This window comes from Bos mutus, chromosome 12, assembly GCF_027580195.1.
Source record: "Bos mutus isolate GX-2022 chromosome 12, NWIPB_WYAK_1.1, whole genome shotgun sequence".
NCBI lineage: Eukaryota > Metazoa > Chordata > Mammalia > Artiodactyla > Bovidae > Bos > Bos mutus.
In genome coordinates, this window is record NC_091628.1 from 23,109,000 (window position 1) to 23,124,369 (window position 15,370).

Below are 15,370 nucleotides of genomic sequence, written 5' to 3' on the forward strand. Positions count from 1 at the left end.
GGCTACATTTGTAATGCTATTGAGTATTCTTTTTTTGAATCAAAATAAAATTTCTGCTTTTGCAAATCCAATTTGCCCAATAAAAATCTGCAATAAAAGGTCAGCCTGCTGAGTACATACTTAGAATTTGCCACAATTTGTTAATGAGCTGATGTTAAACTACTGTCTATGAGAAAACAATTTGTTCAGGGAGAGGAGTCGATTTCTTTTGGATGCTCTAGGGTGTCGGTTTGTATATTCTCTCCCTGCTAAATTGTGGAAAGATGACATGGTAAATACTAATGAAAGGAATAGGAACTTTTCTAGAGATTAAAGTCAAATTCATAACATAAGTCCCTTATTTCTGGTCTGAAATCAAGATGTATCTTTTTCTGCCTGTGCCAAATAATTAGATACATCAACATAGTACTAGGTTATTAAAATAGGATAAAAATATAGTGTATCTAAGTATGAGATTTACTGTTAGCTTTTCAAAATTGCTCTCAGACTTTGTAAGTCAGTTTAAACCAGGTAATCTCTTCCTGAGTGTTAGCATTATGTCTGTAGGTAATACTAGCTGTCACTATTGTCATTTAAAAACAAAGGCATGTAAGAAGACACTAGAAAAAGAAATAGGAAGAAGAAAGGAGGGGGGAAAGCAATATGTAATCTGCTTTCTAAGAAGAGGCTAATAATAATATTCATTATTGAGCACTTAGAGGGTACTTGTTCCAAGTACTTCCTCCATGCGTTATTTGATTTAATCTGCCGAATAGCTCTGGAGATGTGAGTTCTATACCCCTCATTTTACAGATGGCACTTCTAGTCTCTGGAGGTTAACTAGCCAGCTCAAAGTTACCCAACTGATAAGGGAGGGGGTTCAGTGTTCAAGGTCAGGGGTTCTGACTCCAGCTATGGTGTGCTTGGGGATACAGCTGGGCCTCTCCAGTGCTGATAAAAGAATTAAGACATGACTTGGCATCAACACAGTCCAGGATTTGGGCCAGAAACTTGCTCTTGATTGTGTCCAGTAATGGCAATAATAAACTCCCAAGAGTACATTATCCAGAATCCTATTCCTTTCCCTTTTTCATGAAAATTCAACTACTGAGCTCCCTGCATGTTTCTTTGTTGACTGGTCATGGTGTTCTAGCAGCATGATGCATGTAGAAAGTACAATTATGATTGCTCTGGAATGAATGCAAAGGGATTAGTTCATTTGGGGGGTGGGGTATGATTGACCATATTTTTATATGCTAGAAAGTACTATATACTAGTACTGTCCATATTTCTATATACTAGAAAGTGACCCCTACAGTAAATCTAGTTATGATCTGGCACCATACAAAGGGGATTAGTGGATTTTTAATGAGTGGTTGTTACCAGATTGTGACAGTCTGCTATTTCCATCTCTAAGCTTAGCATGTAGTTGCCAGGAGAATCATACATGATTTCCTATGGCTCTAGATGGTGCTGCGTCAAGGCCACAAACTTCTCTCTGAACTTGTGTCACATTTACTCTTGACTCTTTTAATCCTGAGGTGGGTAGTGATTGGTGTTCCCTTCTGTGGGTGAAGAGGCTCTCAGGGCAATTAAAATACCTCCCAGAGACCACACTGCCAGTTGGTGGCAGGCACACGGGTTGGCGTCTAGGTTCCTATCTCAGTAGAAACACTGAGAGCCTGGACTAGACCTTGTTTTACGCATGTGTTTCTATCAGTTAGTGCATATAGGTGTGCAGTAAATAATTATCTGCTGAATGAATAATGGCTAGTACATTTAACTTTAAAAATGATGGTTTGGTTGAGTTTGGGGTGATTTAAAACTGCAATCGCTTTTACAGGAATACTTAATTTCTATTAATGTAGAATCTTATCTGTTAAAATTCTACTCCTTTCCTTTGTAGGAGTGAGTAGGGAGGCCAGGGGTTTTCCTGGTGTCTAATTGTATCCCTAACAGCATGGAACCCCAAAGGTAGAATGTCACATCACCATGGTGACTTTATCAGCCTCCTTGTCTCAGGGCTACAGAAGGTCTGCCGCTGTTTGAGTTGCATAGGCAACTTTCATGTATGCATATTGCTGTTCTGCTTACATATATTTATTCTGTTTTTCTGTGTTTTTAGGCTGTTTTGACAGAGTACAAATTAAAAGCGATTGAATATGTACACGGATATTTCTCTAGTGAACAGGTATTCTTTTGTTTATTTAAGCAAAAGCTTTTTTTTTTTAATATATTTTTTTAACAGTGATGTTCTGATTAGTGCCTTTACTTATTTACCTACTGATCAAGTTCAGAATTGCTTTTACTTTGTTGCTCTGTTTATTCAGGAACTTTAGAAGCTTTTGGTTTTAACAGAAAACTTTACATAATTTATAGTTGGCATATTTTATAAGCATACCCACTTTCATCACGGTATCATATGCTAAAATGATTTTAAAATGCAGTGTCTGAAAAACACAGTTCAAAGTGTTTATATTCTGAGCACAGTATCATGTCTGTAAACTTCTAACAGTTAACATACCCAAATTTGTACAGTGTTTATGAGTCAGTAATTGCAGAATTCACTGCAATTTATACAACTTGGAACAAATGGTAATATATGTTCTTATGTGAAGCCACGAATAAGAAAAAGAAATAGTGTCTAATAAGTAGTTTCTGTATCTTCCAGAAGACTGATATTATCAAGTGGGATTGTTTAGTGGAAACTTTCACCCAACTTTAGGAGTTTGCTGATTTTGAAAAATAAGTTTGCGTGTATGTACACACATGCGGAGACAGCTGGATTTCCAAGGAATACTTGGAAAATACTTGGTAGAGATACGAAGCAGAAATAGAAATGTACATCTGGAGAACAGTTCTGGGAAATGGTGGGAACATGAGTAAGGTAGACAGTGGATGAAACTGTAGATTGAGTTAGTAAGTAAATGCCCCAACTTTTCATCTCTTTCTCAAGACTTTCAAAACTGGAATAACATTAAGACTAGTTCTGCCTCCTAAATTCCTGAGAGCTACTCTGTGATTTGCACATGTTGCTACCTGTTTAATGAGTGGTTTCCAGATGTCCCATAACTTTTCACAGTGCTTTTTTTTTAAATGTAAATGTTTCAGGAAGATTTGTAATTTTACATAGCTGATAGCTTTTCTTTCCTTCTCTTGTATGTGTTTCTGTGTATATGTGTGAAATTTTGTAGAAAACTTCCCATAGTAGAAATTTAATGACTTTGCTACAGTCATTAAAAATTTTATCAAGCTATTTCCCAAGTGTGGTCTTATAAGCCTACTTACTATAAAGCATATCTCCCATCCTGTATCAGACATGATAGTTTATAAAGTTCTATGGTTGGTGTAGTCCCGGGTGCATTCACTGTGTGTAGTAAAAACATTATTCCCATAAAAGGAAGGACATGCTCTCTTATCAAGTTGTATAGAAAGTACAATAACTGTTGGCTACTTATGTATCTCTCAGTGAAGAGTGAGAAGTGTTTTTACTCTTCTTTACATACCACCCCATTTTCTAGTGTTAACTTTGCTTTGTGGAATAATTGAACCCGTAACATTTTGAGGAACTCAGAGTAAAAGAATTCATTAACCCAGATTTCATTATCCTCTCATCCTGAGTCTTTGTTGTTGTTCCTTTTGGGGTGTCCTTGGAGGCGGTGAACCCGGAGACTGCAGTGCTGTGGTTTCTGCGCACCTCTCCCTGGCCATGGCACAGTGTCTCCCTCGTTCACTTGAACTTGGCTGGTGGTAGTACGAGAGAGCCTGGCTGGCTGTGCTCTCAAAGTGACTTACTATTTAGAAGCTGCTGGCGTGATTCAGGGTAATTCTCACCTTTTTAGAGAATAGATCTGTGGTCTAAATCAGAATAGTATGCTCTCCACATCTGAGTTAGAGAGTAGAAGTTAGTGGGCCACCACTAACCCACACTACTGAAGACCTTTTTCTATGATTAAAACTGTCCTTCTCCACTAAATGTTTTAAAGCTTTCCATTCATACTGTATCTTTATATTCCTAAGCGAACATTTTATGTCCATCTAGTACTTTTCCAACTTTCTTTTTCTCCAGGTACTTTCTTCTTTCCCTGCCTTATACATTCCTTTATTTCTAGTCCAAGACTGTGTGCGGCAGTGGGAATGCTCTCTCTCTGCACTAACCACGATGGTAGCTACCAGCTTCACACGGCTGTTGAGCCCTCCCTTACCATGTGGCTTATGCCAGTAAGGAACTGAGTTTTCTCTTTGATTTGGTTTCACTTGATTTAAATGTAAGTAGCTGCACGTGGCTACTGCGTCTCACAGTCTAAACTCTGGTGTCATGCTTATGCCTCGTCATCTGGGCCCAGCAGCACACTTTGAATAACGATTCAGAGTACAGAAATAAATCTTGTAGAAATGTTTGCAAACACGTTGTCGGTAGAGCTAAATTAGTTCTTTGCTTTTCAGGTGGTTGATTTACTGAGATATTTCTCCTGGGCGGAGCCTCAGTTGAAGGCAATGAAAGCATTACAGCATGTAAGTAATTTATTTTTCCTTAGAATGTAGGATTTTAAGTATTTTGAATTCTCTCCTCGTATTCTGTAATTCATCTCAAGTTGCAGTTTGTTTGCTTTAGTTGCAGGCACTAAATTCCATTATACTTTATTCAAAAATAACTATGTTAAAAACATTAAAGCTTCCCAAATTGTAAAATTCAATCACATGTACTATACTGTTAAATTGTAGAGTTCTAATTGGCAGATTGGAGTAGAAAATATTTCTAGGCAAGCAAAACATAAGATTCAAATTCATAAGTATTTTTATTTTGGAGAAGGCAATGGCACCCCACTCCAGTGCTCTTGCCTGGAAAATCCCATGGATGGAGGAACCTGGAAGGCTGCAGTCCATGGGGTCTCGAAGAGTCTGACACGACTGAGTGACTTCACTTTCACTTTTCACTTTCATCCATTGGAGAAGGAAATGGCAACCCACTCCAGTGTTCTTGCCTGGAGAATCCCAGGGATGGGGGAGCCCAGTGGGCTGCCGTCTATGGGGTCACACAGAGTCGGACACGACTGAAGCGACTTAGCAGCAGCAGCAGCAGCAGCAGCAGCATTTTTATTTACTTCCGTTTTTGTGTGTCTTCACCTTCCTGTATTTAGTCTTAGAAGAATAGTCAGACTGATCTATGCCTGCATTTTTTTAGACCAATGCTGTCCAAATGACCTTTCAGTGACAATACAAATGTTTTGTATCTGCTCTATCCAATATGGTAACTGGCCACATATGTTTTTTGTGCACTTAAAATGTGTCATCTGTCTGAGGAATGGTATTTTTAAGGTCTTTGATTTTCATGTAAGCAAGCAACATGTCTAGTGGCTACCATATGGATGGCACAGTGCTAAAGCCTAGATTTTCAGAGGCTCTGAAGTCAAATGGGGTCTGGATGGATAGAGGATTTCCCTGGGAGTATCAGGCACTGCTAGCTTTAAAGAAATCTGCTGATCTTGAGGGCTTCCCAGTGGCTTAGTGGTAAAGAATCCACGTGCCAGTGCAGGAGAAGCTGGTTTGATTCCTGGGTTGAAAAATCCCCTGGAGGAGGGCATGGCAACCCACTCCAGTATTTTTGCCTGGAAAATCCCATGGACAGGAGGGCCTGGAGGGCTACAGTCCATGAGGTTGCAAAGAGTTGGTACAACTGAGCGAGCACACAGGCACATACAGATCCTTATCTTCCTAAACTAATTTGCTTAAGGAAGTGTCTGGGTCTGTTAGTGCTTCTTCTCTTTAACAATTGCTTTTTTTCTGCTTTATTTAAAAAAAGAAAAGATTGTCTCACTCATTCACCTATCAGCAAGGGTTGAAAAATGTTTCTCTAAGGACCAAAGAAAAGGAGAGCAAAGCAGAGAGCTTCTGTAAAAAATACTGTTGGGGACCTTGGCTTATTTTATCAGAACAGCAAACTCATGACAAAGCTCTGAAGCCACCTTGCCTATCCACCCACCTTAGAATTAAAACTGAGAAGTGGGAATGCTGCACAGGCACACCTTCATGCACTTAGAGACAAAATCAGTCTGATTTCACTGTGTTCATACTGAAGACTGACTTTGACAATTAGGTTACGTTCTGGACATTTTCATAAATGAGCTACAGCAGTAGATCCAAGGTCTTCAGAAATATATAATAAACTTACATATAAGGAAATCAATCTTTTGCAGATATGTAACCGTCCGATAAAACTTTTAGATGTCTGTTTACAAACACGTAAGGGAGCATGCAGTTTTACTAATTCTTTTGGTGATAACAGGTTCAGTTCAGTTCAGTTCAGTCGCTCAGTAGTGTCCGACTCTTCGAGACCCCATGAATCGCAGCACGCCAGGCCTCCCTGTCCATCACCAACTCCCGGAGTTCACTCAGACTCATGTCCATCGAGTCAGTGATGCCATCTAGCCATCTCATCCTCTGTCGTCCCCTTCTCCTCTTGCCCCCAATCCCTCCCAGCATCAGAGTCTTTTCCAATGAGTCAACTCTTCAAATGAGGTGGCCAAAGTACTGGAATTTCAGCTTCAGCATCATTCCCTCCAAAGAAATCCCAGGGCTGATCTCCTTCAGAATGGACTGGTTGGATCTCCTTGCAGTCCAAGGGACTCTCAAGAGTCTTCAATAGTGTTTAAAAACAACTTCAGTTGATTCGATGACACCACCCTTATGGCAGAAAGTGAAGAGGAACTCAAAAGCCTCTTGATGAAAGTGAAAGAGGAGAGTGAAAAAGTTGGCTTAAAGCTCGAAAACTAAGATCATGGCGTCTGGTCCCATTACTTCATGGGAAATAGATGGGGAAACAGTGTCAGACTTTATTTTTGGGGGCTCCAAAATCACTGCAGATGGTGATTGCAGCCATGAAATTAAAAGACGCTTCCTCCTTGGAAGGAAAGTTATGACCAACCTAGATAGCATATTGAAAAGCAGAGATATTACTTTGCCAACAAAGGTCCGTCTAGTCTAGGCTATGGTTTTTCCAGTCGTCATGTATGGATGTGAGAGTTGGACTGTGAAGAAAGCTGAGCGCCAAAGAATTGATGCTTTTGAACTTTGAACATCAATAAGAATTGATGCTTATGTAAGTGGTGTTGGAGAAGACTCTTGAGAGTCCCTTGGACTGCAAAGAGGTCCAACCAGTCCATCCTAAAGGAGACCAGTCCTGGGCGTTCATTGCAAGGACTGATGCTGAGGCTGAAACTCCAGTACTTTGGCCACCTCATGCAAAGAGTTGACTCATTGGAAAAGACCCTAACGCTGGGAGGGATTGGGGGCAGGAGGAGAAGGGGATGACAGAGGATGAGATGGCTGGATGGCATCACTGACTTGATGCACATGAGTCTGGGTCAACTCCGGGAGTTGGTGATGAACAGGGAGGCCTGGCGTGCTATGATTCATGGGGTCGCAAAGAGTTGGACACGACTGAGCCACTGAACTGAACTGAATCTCCTTATGTTGACTTTGATTTTGAATTTCCTCCACTGCTAACATCAATATATAAATTGACCTGCTTTTCAAAAACATAGGTATCCTAGACAAATATTAAATTACGTAACAGTCCATATAATCCTCAAGTGTCACAATGCACATTAACTTTCTTAGAAGTCCTGCAGTAAAAGAACCTGTTAATATTTAACCCATGCCAACATCCGCTGGATCATAGAAAAAGCAAGAGAGTTCCAGAAAAACATCTATTTCTGCTTTATTGACTATGCCAAAGCCTTTGACTGTGTGGATCAAAATAAACTGTGGAAAATTCTGAAAGAGATGGGAATACCAGACCACCTGATTTGCCTCTTGAGAAATTTGTATGCAGGTCAGGAAGCAACAGTTAGAACTGGACATGGAACAACAGACTGGTTCCAAATAGGAAAAGGAGTTCGTCAAGGCTGTATATTGTCACCCTGTTTATTTAACTTATATGCAGAGTACATCATGAGAAACGCTGGACTGGAAGAAACACAAACTGGAATCAAGATTGCCGGGAGAAATATCAATAATCTCAGATATGCAGATGACACCACCCTTATGGCAGAAAGTGAAGAGGAACTAAAAAGCCTCTTGATGAAAGTGAAAGTGGAGAGTGAAAAAGTTGGCTTAAAGCTCAACATTCAGAAAACGAAGATCATGGCATCTGGACCCACCATTTCATGGAAAATAGATGGGGAAACAGTGGAAACAGTGTCAGACTTTATTTTTTGGGGCTCCAAAATCACTGCAGATGGTGACTGCAGCCATGAAATTAAAAGACGCTTACTCCTTGGAAGGAAAGTTATGACCAACCTAGATAGCATATTCAAAAGCAGAGACATTACTTTGCCAACAAAGGTCCGTCTAGTCAAGGCTATGGTTTTTCCTGTGGTAATGTATGGATGTGAGAGTTGGACTGTGAAGAAGGCTGAGCGCCGAAGAATTGATGCTTTTGAACTGTGGTGTTGGAGAAGACTCTTGAGAGTCCCTTGGACTGCAAGGAGATCCAACCAGTCCATTCTGAAGGAGATCAGCCCTGGGATTTCTTTGGAAGGAATGACGCTAAAGCTGAAACTCCAGTACTTTGGCCACCTCATGCAAAGAGTTGACTCACTGGAAAAGACTCTGATGCTGGGAGGGATTGGGGGCAGGAGGAGAAGGGGACGACAGAGGATGAGATGGCTAGATGGCATCACTGACTCGATGGACATGAGTCTGAGTGAACTCCGGGAGTTGGTGATGGACAGGGAGGCCTGGCGTGCTGCGATTCATGGGGTCGCGAAGAGTTGGACACTACTGAGCGACTGATCTGATCTGATCCCCTAATCGTGTGATTGGAGTACCTTTTTTTAATAACCCTATTTAGTACCATGGACTTCACTAGAAGTGCTGATTGTGACATAACCTAGCACTCCAACTGAGAAATTACGATTGTTTTCTAACTTTTCAAGCAGTGTGTCTCCCTTATTTGTAAATAGCCTCTTTTTATACAGCCTTTCTGAGGAAAGTAGAATATATATTTTTTTTTAATAGATGAACATATTGATAGATGTGGATAAGAAAGAGCACATAGGAGAACTTAGTTCTTCAATTAAAGTAATTACATTGAAAAAGCCTAGTTTTAATCCACATAGTTGTTAGGACTTACTTTTGATTAAGCAGCTTTCATCTCATATTTATATTAAGAACATTTAATTACAGTACCCCCCACCCCCAAAAGACAGATTCTGGCATGAAAATTTCTCATGTTGAAAGTAGAATTATTTTTTTTTTATTAATAGAAAATGGTGGCTGTTCACCCAGGAGAAGTGGTCAATATACTCAACTGTTTCACCTTCAGTAAAGACAAACTAGTTGCTCTTGAACTGTTAGCTTCGTAAGTATTTCTTCTTCTTTTTACTCAGAAAAATTTGGAAAACTTTTCAAACATCTTTTAACTCATTAGTGTATGTTAATGTGTCAGAATTATATTGGTAAATGGAACTAATGAAATGTATGAAAGCATAGAGCTGAATTCTTATATCTATGTAGTGTGCTCATTACACATGATTATAAACTTGTAAAATTAGTGGGGCTTATTGAGTTTAGTTATTTTGATTTGGCTGCGTATCGGTGACTTGCTTTGCCTTCCCACTGGGAATAACTTGAGAGGCTTGTTGGTAAATCCAGAGGACATATGGCTAGATGGGTTTTCCACGTTCTGACAGTGTATGTATTTTTTTGCTTCCTATACACTTATTCTCTCTGGATCTTGTTTTCCTCAATTGTGAAAATAAGGATCTTATCTACGTGGTAGGGATGCAGATTTTTAGTACTATAAAATTTAAAACACCCAGCACAGCATTTGAGAAATGATTGTGAAATAAATTTGAGAAATGAATGTTAGAGAAAAGGAACCTACTCTCCTATAATGTATTTATGAGAGTCTACAAATTGCTATGTATTTCCAGCACATGCAGTTTTTAAGTCCCTAATATATTTATAAATGACCACAAAAACACAAATTTAAAATAAAACATAAGATAAAACTTCATTTTTAGATCAACCTTGATTTTTATGCATTTACCACAAGGGTTTGTTTTATTGCCATTAGCTCTCCTGACACAGACAGGGTAGATTTGCAAGAATCTCAAAATAGTGATTTTTTTTTTTTTTTTAAATTTGAAATATTGCTTTGTTACTTTCAAGTAGCCAGATAAACATTATTCAGTTACTATATGTACCATATTTATATAAACATGTTAATTACACTCATCAATCAAAACTGAATAACCATACTCTTCTTGTTACATCATGGAAAAAAGCTTACTCACATATATCTGTGTATAAATGTGTGTGTCCAGGTTCTTAAATGAAAAGCTAAATTGTATTTCCTTGGTAGAAACATTGTTGATGCACAGAATTCTCGTCCCATTGAAGATTTGTTCAGGATAAATATGTCTGAGAAGAAACGGTGTAAGAGGGTGCTTGAACAGGTAATTTCCTCAAGATTGCTATGTAAGTGGCACGTGGTTTTCCTGAATGCTGATGAAAAAAACAGTACCGATCTTATTACCGTGCTAACTTTTGATGAATAACCTGACTGCTGTTCTGTGATGGGTTAATAATGACAGCCCTGCAGTCTGTGGTGGGGAACTAGAGCCTTTAGGGGTGAGAGGGGAACACTGGGGTGTGAAGAGATGGTTTGAGAGTGAGAAGCCAGTGGCGACTCAGTATGAGCCTCATGGGGTGTTTTTCTCAATCCCTTGGTAGCTCTGCCATGTCTCCAAGCTTTTGTCTTTAACTTTATGTGTTTAGGAGGAACTGACTCAGATGATAAAGAATCTGCCTGCAGTGCAGGAGACCTGGGTTTGATCCCTGGGTCGGGAAGATCCCCTGGAGAAGGAAATGGCAAACCCATTCCAGTATTCTTGCCTGGAAAAATCCAATGGACAGAGGAGCCTGGCGGGCTACCTTCCATGGGGTCACAAGAGTCAGACACCACTTAGCAACTAAACCACCACCAGGAACTTGACTTATTTGTCATCGGGCTTATTTTCATCAAACTTAGAAAAGATGAATAATTATAAGGCTAAATTCCAGTTTGTTCATTTAAAGTCTCTATTAGTGGGAGAAGTTGTACTTGTCCAAGTCTAGAAAACTTGATTCGTCATTCAAGGTAGTTATTTCTTAGGATTTTGACAGGTGGAAACTGGATTAGAGGTTAGAAACCTGCTCGAGGAGGGCATGGACTGTTCCCCCAGGAGCTGCAGCCCAGTCGTATTTAGTCCTTGCACACAATTTATAGAATCCATCGTCAAGAGGTCTTTGGGTAGGAGTCTACTAGTTGCAACGATAAAAACATTCGGTTACCATTTAAATAATTCCATTTAAATGAAGTGATTTTACTTACTAATTTTAGTCATGTTCACCAGTGGAAGTGCTGACTGATGTATGAACAGATTGAATGTGATGCTCTTCCTTAATCCATCCTATTTAGCAGGGCTTCCCAATATCCAGAATGCTAAATTTTGTGAGTTTATTTTATGTTTTTTAACAATCCTCCTCTTTGTTATGTTACAGGCTTTCAAAGGGGGCTGCAAAGCTCCTCATGCGATGATATCTTCTTGTGGAACAATCCCAGGAAATCCGTATCCCAAAGGAAAACCTAGTCGCATCAATGGAATTTTCCCAGTAAGCATACTTGTGTGGCTCCATGTGCAACTTCTTTGTATAAAATTGAACACAGTTATGGTATTTACAGAAAATGCCAGTTGTTGATGCTTCTACGAAGTAAAGGAATTTTACTATGTCAGCAACATAATTCATAGATTTACCACTGAAAGAAAGCTCATACATAAGCTATATTAAAATATTTCTGTAAAATATACAGAACAACAAGCTAGACAGAAAAGAGAGTGATTTGGTTTTGACTTGTTTTGGCAAGTATTTTAGAAGCACTGATTTACATGTAATAAAGGACTATTTCTCAGATTCTCAGTATTCTTCAAACAGTTTCACACTTGTGTGTTTGGGAAATCCTGCATGCAGTGTCTCCTTTTTGGAGAATCACATTGCATAATAAAGTCTCTGAGAAGTCCCACAAGAAAGACACTTATTTTTATGTCACCCAGTGTTCCTCAGATTTCTTTATGAAATAATTTTTTCAAAGAATGGTGTATTTTTAATGGCAATGTGACAGATAGCCTTAAAACTTAGTGGATTGAAACAATAAACGTTTAGTGTCTCATGCAGTTTCTCTGGACCAGGAATCTAGGAATAGTTTAGTTTGTTTGGTTCTGGCTCAGGGTTTCTCATGAGGCTGCAGTCATCTGATCGCTTGATTGGAGCGTGAGCCTGAGCTTCCAAGGTGAGTCACGAACCTAGCAAATTAGTGTTGAGGTTAGCAGGCAGGGGGGGGTCTTTGTTCCTCAGCATAAGGACATTTCCATAGTGCTGCTCGAATACCTCTAGACACGGCAGCTGACTTCCATCAGAGCAGGTAGTCCTGGAGACGGCCGGCAGAGGCCATGTTGTCTGTTATGGCTCAGTCTTGGGAGTCAAATGCCCTCAGTTCTGGAACATCCTGTTTGTTACATGGGTCAGTCCTGTTCATGTAGGGGGCTGCACAGGGACACGTAGGAGCTGAGGATCACTGGGAGCCGCCTTGGAAACTAGCTCCAAACTAGTATGTACCACTTAGAACACAAACTGTTGGGGGACACATTGTAATAGGGTGTCAGCTTATTTTCGTCTGTTAATTAGAGCAGTCTCGTGTGAGGTCAGTATAAGCGATCACACTTAATAGGTACAGAGAACACCATTTCTTATTACTTATTTTCAACTGTAATATAAGTACTGTTTTTGATTCTTTGAGCATCAGACACTGTAGCACTGGAGCTGTCTCTGGCTGCTCCTACTGTGCAGTGAAAAAATTAGAACATACTTCTCCTCCTCTGTCTCCCCATGTGTATTGTGTATTTCCTTGAACCTCTGTACGTGTTGTGAGGGCTGCATCAGGATCATGAGCCAGAGCAAGACTGGGGCTGTGCTCCATCCTTACACTCCTGCCAAGTTATGTTCTTTCTTCAGGGTAGCACAGCAAGGGTCTGGATTTGTTTTATTTTTGCTTTGGGGTTTGTATGGGTTTGTTTTGTTTTTAATCTCAATTATCTTTCCTTCTTTTTCTTTTTTTTGAAATAGGGAACCCCTTTGAAGAAAGATGGTGAGGACTGTTCCAATGAAGGCAAAGGAATAGCCGCACGGATTCTTGGACCATCCAAACCAGTATGTTTAGAAAAGAAGTGACAGAACAAGTCTTGATGCTTATATCTGGTTTTCTGTCTATTCAAAGCATAAATTTCATTTTTTGTTGGGCAGTCTAAAGTGCAATAGAAACTCTAGGAAAGTAAATGGGTTCCTAGGGAAATACACTACAATTGGTTAGCCGTGTTAAAGGCCCCTTTGAGGATTAATGGCATATTGTAAAGGTAGACCAGTTGAACTGCTATTAGTGTTTTTTTTTCTGCAGCCATATTCAGCAGTTCACTTGGAGACGTGGAGAGTAGAGAGTTCACTTTAACTAAGGTTGACCTACAAGACCTTTTAGAACACCCAAATGAGATGTCCTTTTCATTATAGGGGACTGGAATGCAAAAGTAGGAAGTCAAGAAACACCTGGAGTAACAGGCAAATTTGGCCTTGAAATACAGATTGAAGCAGGACAAAGGCTAATAGAGTTTTGCCAAGAGAACGCACTGGTCATAGCAAACACCCTCTTCCAACAACACAAGAGAAGACTCTACACATGGACATCACCAGATGGTCAACACCAAAATCAGATTGATTATATTCTTTACAGCCAAAGATGGAGAAGCTCTATACAGTCAGCAAAAACAAGACCGGGAACTGACTGTGGCTCAGATCATGAACTCCTTATTGCCAAATTCAGACTTAAATTGAAGTAAGTAGGGAAAACCCTAGACCATTCAGGTATGACCTAAATCAAATCCCTTACGATTATACAGTGGAAGTGAGAAATAGATTTAAGGGACTAGATCTGATAGACAGAGTGCCTGATGAACTATGGACGGAGGTTTGTGACATTGTACAGGAGACAGGGATCAAGACCATCCCCATGGAAAAGAAATGCAAAAAAGCAAAATGGCTGTCTGAGGAGGCCTTACAAATAGCTGTGAAAAGAAGAGAAGCGAAAAGCAAAGGAGAAAAGGAACGATATAAGCATCTGAATGCAGAGTTCCAAAGAATAGCAAAGAGAGATAAGAAAGCCTTCCTCAGCGATCAATGCAAAGAAATAGAGGAAAACAACAGAATGGGAAAGACTGGAGATCTCTTCAAGAAAATTAGAGATACCAAGGGAAAATTTCATGCAAAGATGGGCTCGATAAAGGACAGAAATGGTAGGGACCTAACAGAAGCAGAAGATATTAAGAAGAGGTGGCAAGAGTACATAGAAGAACTGTACAAAAAAGATCTTCATGACCCAGATAATCACTATGGTGTGATCACTGACCTAGAGCCAGACATCCTGGAATGTGAAGTCAAGTGGGCCTTAGAAAGCATCACTAGGAAGAAAGCTAGTGGAGGTGAAAAAGATGGGAATACCAGACCACCTGACCTGCCTCTTGAGAAATCTATATGCAGGTTAGGAAGCAACAGAACTGGACATGGAACAACAGACTGGTTCCAAATAGGAAAAGGAGTACGTCAAGGCTGTATATTGTCACCCTGCTTATTTAACTTATATGCAGAGTACATCATGAGAAACGCTGGGCTGGAAGAAGCACAAGCTAGAATCAAAATTGCTGGGAGAAATATCAATAACCTCAGATATGCAGATGACACCACCCTTATGGCAGAAAGTGAACTCAAAAGCCTCTTGATGAAAGTGAAAGAGGAGACTGAAAAAGTTGGCTTAAAGTTCAACATTCAGAAAACGAAGATCAAAAAAAAAAAAAAGAAAACGAAGATCATGGCATCTGGTCCCACCACTTCATGGCAAATAGATGGGGAAACAGTGTCAGACTTTATTTTTTTGGGCTCCAAAATCACTGCAGATGGTGATTGCAGCCATGAAATTAAAAGACGCTTACTCCTTGGAAGGAAAGTTATGACCAACATAGATAGCATATTCAAAAGCAGAGACATTACTTTGCCAACAAAGGTCCGTCTAGTCAAGGCTATGGTTTTTCCAGTGGTCATGTATGGATGTGAGAGTTGGACTGTGAAGAAAGCTGAGCACCGAAGAATTGATGCTTTTGAACTATGGTATTACAGAAGACTCTTGAGAGTCCCTTGGACTGCAAGGAGGTCCAACCAGTCCATCCTAAAGGAGACCAGTCCTGGGTAATCAATGGAAGGGCTGATGCTAAAGCTGAAACTCCAGTACTTTGGCCACCTCATG

At 39.9% G+C, this 15,370-nt stretch overlaps 1 protein-coding gene across 2 annotated transcripts in view; it reads left to right on the forward strand.

Moving 5' to 3' along the window:
* The window catches only part of PROSER1 (proline and serine rich 1), a 31,747-nt gene that overhangs the window by 1,846 nt on the left and 14,531 nt on the right, over window positions 1-15,370 (forward strand). The window contains exons 2-7 of one of the 2 annotated variants that reach the window (XM_070380384.1): window positions 2,105-2,170; window positions 4,426-4,494; window positions 9,249-9,343; window positions 10,349-10,442; window positions 11,530-11,640; window positions 13,150-13,233. In XM_070380384.1, the coding sequence (XP_070236485.1) occupies window positions 2,105-2,170; window positions 4,426-4,494; window positions 9,249-9,343; window positions 10,349-10,442; window positions 11,530-11,640; window positions 13,150-13,233 (519 nt within the window). The remainder of the gene's footprint in view (window positions 1-2,104; window positions 2,171-4,425; window positions 4,495-9,248; window positions 9,344-10,348; window positions 10,443-11,529; window positions 11,641-13,149; window positions 13,234-15,370) is intronic. The other variant, XM_070380385.1, reaches the window with a different exon arrangement.